Source organism: Heterodontus francisci, unplaced genomic scaffold (assembly GCF_036365525.1).
Source record: "Heterodontus francisci isolate sHetFra1 unplaced genomic scaffold, sHetFra1.hap1 HAP1_SCAFFOLD_368, whole genome shotgun sequence".
Classification (NCBI taxonomy): Eukaryota; Metazoa; Chordata; class Chondrichthyes; order Heterodontiformes; family Heterodontidae; genus Heterodontus; species Heterodontus francisci.
The window spans coordinates 431,199-441,017 of NW_027140964.1; the positions used below are offsets into that span (position 1 = coordinate 431,199).

The 9,819-nt window shown below is 43.7% G+C and overlaps 1 protein-coding gene across 1 annotated transcript; it reads left to right on the forward strand.

Moving 5' to 3' along the window:
• The first annotated feature begins 3,931 nt into the window (after positions 1-3,931).
• Positions 3,932-9,337, forward strand: LOC137361529 (probable G-protein coupled receptor 139). The gene is made up of 3 exons (XM_068026355.1): positions 3,932-3,969; positions 8,240-8,295; positions 8,427-9,337. Exons 1-3 carry the CDS (start codon positions 3,932-3,934, stop codon positions 9,335-9,337), a joined length of 1,005 nt encoding a protein of 334 aa, XP_067882456.1.
• The last annotated feature ends 482 nt before the right edge of the window (positions 9,338-9,819 follow it).

Sequence of the window (9,819 nt, forward strand, 5' to 3'; positions counted from 1 at the left end):
CGAACTAATGCAGCCTTTCAATCTGACTCAGTCCCTCAAACTGATGCAGTCCTTCAGATGAACATAACCCTTCGAACTAATGCAGCTCCTCAAACTAATGCCGGGCATGAAATAAATACAGCCCACAAACTAGAGCAATCAGTTGGAAAACCGCTAATGTGCCACCCCATTCAAGATGAGAGGGGGACAAAAGACATGAAACTATTGGCCAGTCAGCCGAAAGGCTGGCTCGGGTCTGCAAATGAAACCCGACCTGAGCCTGACAGAACCACATCCAAGCCCGATCCAGCCCGAATCCTTGCCACTTTTTCCCCGTGCCCGACCTAGAATAACTTAGAAAATAGGAACAGGAATGGGTCATTCGGCCATTCGAGCCTGTTTCGCCATTCATTATGATAATGGCTGAACTCAGTAACCTGTTCCCGCTTTCGCCCCATATGCTTTGATCCCTCTCGCCCCAGGTGCTAAATCCAACTCCTTCTTGAAAACTTACAATGTTTTGGCCTCAACTGCTTCCTGTACACTGCGGATAAAAGTAACAAGATTTAAAATTGATTCGGCTGGATTGAACATGATCAATACAACCATATGAAAACTGTAAATGAAACCTCTTACGAGGTGTGACGAGTCATGTAATGAACGTAGCTTTCACCTTTATTATAAATAAAAACAAGAAATGCTGGAACCACTCAGCAGGTCTGGCAGCATCAGTGAAAAGAGAAGCAGAGTTAACATTTTGGGTCAGTGACGCTTCTTTGGAACTGACAAATCTTAGAAAAGTCACAGATTATAAGCAAGTGAGGTGGGGGTGGGGCAAGAGATAACAAAGGAGAAGGTGTAGATTGGACAAGGCTACATAGCTGACCAAAAGGTCATGCAGCGAAGGCAAACAATATGTTAATGGTGTGATGAAAGACAAAGCATTAGTACAGATTAGGTGTTAACGGACTGAATATTGAACAGCAGCAAGTGCAAACCTGAAAAATAACAGTGGGTAAGCAAACTGAACAAACTACGATGAAATGAAATAAATGCAAAAAGAAATTGTAAAAAATGTAAAAAAGAAAAAATAACTAAAAATGAAAGTGAAATGGGGGCTGTCATGCTCTGAAATTATTGAACTCAATGTTCAGTCCGGCAGGCTGTAGTGTCCTAATCGGTAGATGAGATGCTGTTCCTCGAGCTTGAGTTGATGTTCACTGGAACACTGCAGCAATCCCAGGACAGAGATGTGAGCATGAGAGCAGGGGGGAGTGTTGAAATGGCAAGCAACCGGAAGCTCATGGTCCTGCTTACAGACTGAGCGGAGATGTTCCGCAAAGCCGTCAACCAGTCTGCGCTTGGTCTCCCCAATGCAGAGGAGACCACATTGTGAGCAGCGAAGACAGTATACTACATTGAAAGAAGGACAAGTAAATCGTTGCTTCACCTGAAAGGAGTGTTTGCGGCCTGGGATAGTGAGGAGAGAGGAGGTAAATGGGCAGGTATTACACCTCCTGCAATTGCAGGGGAAGGTGCAATGGGACGGGAAGGAGGTGGTGGGGGTAATGGAGGAGTGGACCAGGGTGTCGCAGAAGGAACAATCCCTTCTGAATGCTGACAGGGGAAGGGAGGGGAAGATGCAACTGGTAATGGCATCACACTGGAGGTGGTGGAAATGACGGAGGATGATCCTTTGGATTTGGAGGCTGATGGGGTGGAAAGTGAGGAGAAGGGGAACCCTGTCACGGTTCTGGGAGGGAGGGGAATGGGTGAGGGTACAGGTGCGGGAAATGGGCCGGACACAGTTGAGGGCCCTGTCAACCATAGTGGGGGGAAATCCTCGGTTGAGAAAAGTTAGAGTCAAGACAGAAAGAAATAAATTCAGTGGGGCAGGAGCAGGCTGACACAATGGGTCTGCCGGGACAGTCCGGTTTGTGGATTTTGGGAAGGAGCTAGAAGCGGGCTGTCCAGGGTTGTGGGACTGTGAGGTTGGAAGCTGTAGAGGGAAGATCTCCAGAGGAGATGAGGTCAGTGACAGTCCGTTGGACGATGGCTTGATGTTCGGTGGTGGGGTCATGGTCCAGAGGGAGGTAGGAAGAAGTGTCCGTGAGTTGGCATTGAGCTTCTGCAAGGTAGAGGTCGGTACGCCATACAACAACAGCACCACCCTTGTCTGCAGGTTTGATGACCATGTCGGGGTTAAACATTTCATATTTATTTTCGCTCTACTACTGAGCCAGCAGCGCTTGAGATGGCTTGGCCATGGGAGCCGCATGGAAGATGGCAGGATCCCCAAGAACACACTGTACAGCGAGCTCGTCACTGGTATCAGACCCATTGGCCATCCATGTCTCAGCTTTAAAGACGTCTGCAAACGCGACATATAGTCCTGTGATTTTGATCACAAGTCGTGGGAGTCAGTTACCAGTGATCGCCAGAGCTGGCGGAAAGCCATAGAGGCGGGGCTGAAGTGTGATGAGTCGAAGAGACTTAGCAGCAGGCAGGTAAAAAGACAGAAGCACAAGTGAGAGCCAACTGTGTAACAGCCCCGACAACCAATTTTATCTGCAGCACATGTGAAAGAGTCTGTCACTGTAGAATTGGACTTTATAGCCACTTGAGGCGCTGCTTCACAAACCACTGACCACCTCCAGCGCTTTCCCATTTTCTCTCGAGACGAGGAGGCCAAAGAAAGCTCCGGGACTTTGAGATGTTTGTGTTTTGTCCACCATATTATTTACATAAGTATCAAAGCTGCTGATATAATGTTTTTGTTCAGGTGAGTGTATCTAATAGCAATGATCAGGGGTATAACCATGTCAGTGGAGGCTGATCTACTGTATAAATCATGGCCCATTGGAATGGATCAGCTCAGAGTGCCTGCCGTAGCTATTAGTGACACACCAGCAGAAGTTGCTGGTTCTCACAGACATGGGACGTGCAGTACTTTATCAGATAGAATGCATCTATTATCCTTCTCTTGTAGCTGTTGGAATTCCTGGTAAGCTGTTATATCATCTGTTACTGGTGTAAAACGGTGTTAACTTTGTTTTTGTCCATGGTACATTTTTCTAACTGTATATTTCATAGAACTGTTGTTCTTTACCAGCGGTTCAATACAATAGAACGGCCTCCATCTCTGCTCATTCAATTTTGTCAGGGCTAGATTATTTCAGTGATGATTTTTGCTTATCCAAGCATGGTAATGTCATGACATTATTTTCTGCTCTGAATTTGTTGTTTAGCTCAGAGCAGGAATCAGACAGTCAGGATTGTTTACAGCTTCATGCAGAACAAACCTGTCCTAGAACGTTGTTATGCGTCTGGTTTCAATGATTGATAATGAGGCAACTCCTGCTCTGTATATAGCAAGGAGACAATGCAATGTATTTCCTCCACAATAACAAGGCACAGTTTAACTGGGATTTTAACATAAATATTGGTTCTGATATTACTTCATTCTGTGTGTGTCCAACGCTACTTCAGACCTCTGGCGATGGAACTGAGATTGAGGCTGACCCTTTCACATCTCCTTTCCTGCTTCATTTTGGATGAATTCACAAAGACTGGTCTGCATGGTAAACTTGAAAGTATAGATGTGATCCATTGTCATTTTACACTGTATCTGTTGGAATGATGAGTCCCTCTATTTATCTGGAGATGATTAGCTGAAACGACGATGTTGGTTTTCTGTGAATTGGACAAATCTGTCATCTATCAGTGTACTCCATAATACAAATCCAAGTAGTGTTGGTAGGTGAAGCAGCAACTCCTCCCCTTTACTTAACATATCATTCCGATCTGAACCAGTCTGAATGTGGAAAATAGTCAAGGCCCATAATTCAGTACATCACGATCTTAATCAAGCAGCTTTTTTTGGATTATCATTTCCAAGGGATGTGAGTGACCGCCCAGACATTCTAGAAACCACAGAATTACTAGTTTGTAAATGTTGTTTGAAGTTTCTACACGAGTTCAACAGTTGAGGTAAGTCACTTAAACTGGGATAGATGTATGTTAGTACGTGATCTGATTGCATCAGCTATCTGTTGAACTGGTATATTAATGAAATGACTCGATTGTCTCTGTGTCTCTGCATGAATAACTTCATTTCATCTCCAAGATTGTTTCACGAGTGAAGTTGAACGTCCCATTGGTTCTTTGGATATGAAAACTTTCCCATTTCTGGCAATTTACAGTACATTACTTTACTGCACAGTCGCCTGATCTTCAAATGTTGGCTGCCTTTGAAGTGAATGCATTCTAGCTTAAAGACTGGCTACAGGAGTTTCAATGATATTGAGGTGTGTCTGGAAGAGGCTTTCTATTCTGTTTATTCCATGCATTGTAGATGAGGTGAACAGAGTAGATGAACAGGTGGAGATTTGCATGATCTGGAGAAACATGAAGCTATTCACACAGCATTCATCCTTGAACGAATTGGCTCTGAGAGTAGGATGATTAAACTCGGAGCTGGTGAGCAGAATGCAGGCTCGGATACGAGGATTTAAGTGGAAGGGAAATGATAACTGAGAAGGTGAGAAAGAGATTGCGGAGAGATAGAGAGAGAGAAACATTACACAGATGGAGAAGCAAAACTAGAGAGAGTGGGAGAAGCAGTAAATCGGCAGAAAAAGAGTGGTAGTATGTGAATCATTCCTCAGAATGAGCTGACGAAACTTCCTGTACAATTGTGAAGAGGAACTATGAGTTCCATGTGTTATTAGGATGTTGCCAGTTTGTGTGAGTTTAATTGTACTGGTCGATTATATTTGCCATTATCAGGCCCTCAGTCTGTTCAGCTGAGTGTTACTTTTTGGAACTTATTGACTTTATAAATGTACTTACAGATTAGAATGCGAGGCTATTTATCCATGATAAATTACATACGAATGAAAAGTAAGAAATACAAGCTGGAGAAGTCCGTAAAGCACCTCAAACTTAGTCCATCATTCAACAAATTCAGGGCTGATTTCCTGAGTCAAGTATCTATGGATCCCAGTCTTGAATATAAGCAATGACTGAGTACCCACAGGTCACTGGGTAAAGAATTCTAAAAGATTCTCAGCCCTCTGACTGATGACGTTTCTCCTTATCTCACTATGAAACGGCCGAGCCCTTATCCTGAGACTATGCCCCAGCCTCTCATCTACACTGTCAAGCAATCTGAGAATCCTATATGTTTCATTGAGATCACTTCTCATTGTTTTAAGCTACAGAGAGTAGTGGATAATCTCTCAATCTCTTTGTTAGACAATCTTCATCACAAAATAATCAGTCTAGTGAACGTCCATTGTACTACCTCTAAGGCAAGTAAATCCTTCCTTGCGTACAGCGATCAGAACTGAACGGAGTGCACTTGGTGAAGTTTCATCAAAACCCTGTATGATTGTAGCATTTAAATGTCCATTGTGCAAGGTCATTAATGTCATCAGCTATTTATTGCGTTCTTCTCCTGTAGTAACTGTACTATCAATGTGGATGTCTCTTTACATTTTGAATTCATGTTTCAGCTTCACAAGTCCCTGTCGATTATGGAATTGCTGATTAACAGTTACCCCAATGCCAATTATTGAGAAATATCGCTGCTCCCCTGCCAATCAGAGTAAGGAACCTTCCCACTCTTGCCTCTTTCTGCAGCCAGCTTGCTCTCCATTCTGTTGTTTGTCCCCTAACACTACTTGCACTAAGATTATTCACGAGTCTGCGTGTGGTATCTTATAGAGGACCTTTCGATAGTCCAAGTATGATAAGTCTTCATCATTAGTTTTAACTCCGATTTCTGATATTATCCAAATAATGTAATATGGATTTTCTATTTGGAATTAATGCTGACTGCTCATTATCATATTACGTTTGTCTAAATGTTTACTCTTTTCTGTTACATCTTTCAATAAGAATTGTTTTATAACAGAATCATTGTAGCGCAGAAAGAGGCCAAACGGCTCTTCATATCCGAAAGAACAACTCTCTCAGTTCCATTTCCCGCCTTCTCCCCATAAACCTGCACATTCTTCCTTTTCATATAACTGTCTCATCCCCTTTTGAATGTTTCAATTGAACCTGCCTCACCACACTGTCAGGCAGCGCATTCCAGACCTTAAACACTCACAGAGTTTTTCCTCATGTCGATTTTCTTCTCTTCGCAAATATTTTAAATCTGTGCCCTCCCAATCCCGATCCTTTCACAAGTGGAAACAGTTTCTCTAAATCTAATCTGTCCAGAATCCTCACGATCTTGAATACCTCTATCAAATAAACTCTCAGCCTTCTCTTTTCCAAGGAAAGCAGTCCTAACTTCTCCAATCTATCTTAACTGAAATTCCTCATCCCTGGAACCATTCTCGTGAATGTTTCCTGTACTCTCTCTAATGCCCTCACGTATTTATTCAAGTGTGCGCCCAGAACTGGAGGCAATACTTCAGCTGAGGCCGAGCTAGTGTCTTATACAAGTTCAACATCACATTCTTGCTCTTGTTCTCTGTACCCCTACTAATTAAGCCCAAGTTTCTGTTTGCCTAATGCTCTCCCAACCTGTTCTGACACCTTCAAGACTTATGCACATATGCAGCTAGGTTCCTCTGCTCTTTCACCCGCTTTAGAATTGTACCCTTTATTCTACATTGTCTCTCCTCGTTCTTCCGACCAAATTCCTACATACTTCCACCAACTTGTCTATGTTCTTTTGAAGTTCGACACTGTCCTCCTCACAGGTCACAATATTTCCAAGTTCCGTATCATCTGCAAACTTTGAAATTGTGCCCTGTACACCAAAGTCTAGATCATTAATATGTATCATAAAAAGAAAGGCTCCCAACACTGATTCCTGAGAAAAACAAATTCAAAGCTTCCTCCAGACCGAGAAGCATCAATCGAGCACTACACTTTGTTTCCTGTCACTTGACCAATTTGATATCCATGTTGCTACCGTCCCTTTTATTCCAAAAGCTCCATGTTTGCTGACAGGTCGTTTGTGCAGCATTTTATCAAACGCCTTTGGGAAGTCCATGCACACCACAGCAACAGCATTGCCTTCATCAATTGTCAATGTTACCTTCTAAGAAAAACTCTAGCAAGTTAGCTGAACATGATTTTCCTTTAAAAAATACATGCTGGCTTTCCTTAATTAACTCACGTTTGTGCATGTGACTATAGATGTTGGCCATATGTTTTTCTAGACGTTTTCCCACCATCCCTTTGTCACTGAATCACCCCTGTCCCCCACCCAAGAACAAACCTTTCCCATTTCCCTTTTTTTCCCCCATACACCACTTTTGAATGGCTGCATAATTGTTTGAAAATTAGGCAATTTCCAGTATCGTCCAGTTCTGGGGAAAAGCGATGACTTGAAACGTTAACACTGTTTCTTTCTCCACAGATACTGCCTAACGTGCTGAATATTTTCAGTATTTTCCCATTTAATCAGCTTTACAGTTGTTTTAGTGTTTTGTTTTCACGATAATGCTTAAGCTTGGATATCAACAGGGGTGTGAGATAGGTGGTGACAGGATTTCCAGATTTCTAACTCCACAGTCTGCCTCTTTAATGCTGTGGGGTTTCCCCACCGTGACATCAGCCAATTGATGGGTTTGGCTTCCAGTTGTGCAGGGAGGAGTCTGGAGCAGACGTCAGGACCAGGGCTGTCCAAAACACGACCCCGGGTAGCGGGGGTTCAATGCATGATTTTGGGGGGTAGGGGGTGACCAAACACCAACTCTGCAGTTGGTGAGATTTATGATCGTTGAGCTGTCAATCACCTCGCCCAGAGATTAGTCGCCTATTGTGCAGCATGATCCGCGAATGGGAAAGTGCAAGGGGAGGGGGAGTTGATATTTCTGATCCTCAAACGGGGGATGTGTCTGCAACGCAGGAGCGTGGTCCCAGATAGAACGAGGGAAGTGTTTGATCCAGGACACGATGGAAGTTCCGGTCCCGGGACGTGGGATCTGATTCCGTGCTGGGCTCCAATCTCGAGGGGACTTCAAACCGTGGTAGTGGGGAGGGGGGGAGGGGTGGCAGGGGGGGGGGGTGGTCTATCCTGCACGTCAAGCGATTCTATGTGTGATCCAATATAGAGGGACCAGCTTGATCCCACAGTGGGGGATGTTTCTGATTACCAATCCTGGTGTCTTTCAACGTGGCTTGGGTTATAAATGGGGAAATTTGGCGGCCAGAGTAACATACGTAAAACAGATTAATTCAAAGACTTCCAGGATCATTAAAATATTTAAATTGCCAACCTGCCTCCTGGGAGCAGTTCCCTTCACATCTGCTGCCCCGACCCCATTAAATATGGAAGCTGGCGGATCAGAGGTACATTAGGATCAGTGTTGCACCCATCGCAGCTGCTTTTGGGGCCAATATCGTTCCCTTATTGTCTTTGTCAGATGTAGAGAATGTTTGATCAGTAATTTCCAGTCTCTTTTCCATTCTCTCTCTTACAGTTAATTTACTGGCGATTGTGATCCTCTCCCAGGGAAACTGTGGCCTCACCACCTGCACCACTCGATACCTGGTGGCCATGGCAATGACGGACCTACTCTTCATTATCACTGGGGTCTTACTGTGGCGGATCACTTTTTATTATTTCCTGGGATCTTTCCTGGTCATCACCCCTGTATGTATTGTAATCGCTGTCATGTTTCGTGCAGCCACAGAATTTTCTGTCTGGTTCACTGTCGCTTTCACCTTTGATCGATTTATGGCCATTTGTTGCCAGAAGCTGAAAACAAAATATTGCACAGAGAAAACTGCAGTTGTGGTTCTAACAACAACCTCGATTCTGCTTTGCGTAAAAAACATCCCCTTCCACTTTGCATATGAACCTTTATGGATAATCGACAATATACCATGCTTCTGTGCTTTAAAGTCAAACTATTATACTGATCCTGGATGGGTGGGACTTGACTGGCTTGATACGCTTTTAACCCCATTGCTCCCATTCGCTTTAATTCTGTTGCTCAACGCTCTGACAGTCAGACACATTTTAGTGGCCAGTCGAATCCGTAAGGGACTGAGAGGTCAGAGCAAGGGAGTTAATTGCAGTGATCCAGAGATGGATAGTAGAAGAAAATCTGTTATTTTACTTTTCACCATATCTGGCAGCTTCATGCTCCTCTGGTTGGTGTATGTTATACAATTCTTATATTATATCATTACAGGATCAGAACCCGGGGATTACAATGATTCTGAATATATGTTCAAAAGATTTGGATATATGCTGCGGACGTTGAGCTGCTGCACAAATACATTTATTTATGTGGTGACTCAGTCCAAGTTCAGGGAGCAGTTCAGGATCGCGGTGAAATATCCAGTTACATCAATTATTCAATTTATGAATAAACTAAGCAACTGAGAGCATCCGGGGAAACAGCAGACAGAATTTCTCCTCAGCTCCACTGGTTCCATTCTTAATTCCTCACATCTACTCAGAAGGAAAAGCTTCTTAAAAATAAAAGATGTTGGAAATCTCCCTGTGTGAGTTTATTGTTTATTCTTATATGTTTGGCAACACATTTTTGAGTGCATTTCCCTTCCATTCCCCAGTCTGCTCATGACCATCTCTCGCTCTCTCTATTTCTCTTGTCATCCCCACCCTGTGAGTTAGATCGTGGATTTTCCGATGGATCTTTGAGAATTAAGAATTAGATAAGCACAGAGATCTCGTAGGGTTGTCGAGACCGGAAGAGTTTCCAGATGTCAGGAGAGTTGGTGGGGCTGGCGGAGGTTGCGGAGATAGGGAGAGTTATAGGGGTTGGAGGTTACAGAGATATGGAGGATTTTGGAGCTGGGCAAGGTTTCTGTGATATAGAGGATTGGAAGCGTTCAAAAGGCGGA

What these genes read in the sequence shown, in the direction of transcription:
- LOC137361529 (XM_068026355.1), top strand. Translation starts at nt 3,932, where the DNA reads ATGTTGTTTGAAGTTTCTACACGAGTTCAACAGTTGAG. An exon ending in ACACGAGTTCAACAGTTGAG is followed by an intron (nt 3,970 to 8,239) that starts GTAAGTCACTTA and finishes TCCTGGGAGCAG; the next exon opens with TTCCCTTCACATCTGCTGCC. An exon ending in TGGAAGCTGGCGGATCAGAG is followed by an intron (nt 8,296 to 8,426) that starts GTACATTAGGAT and finishes TCTCTCTTACAG; the next exon opens with TTAATTTACTGGCGATTGTG.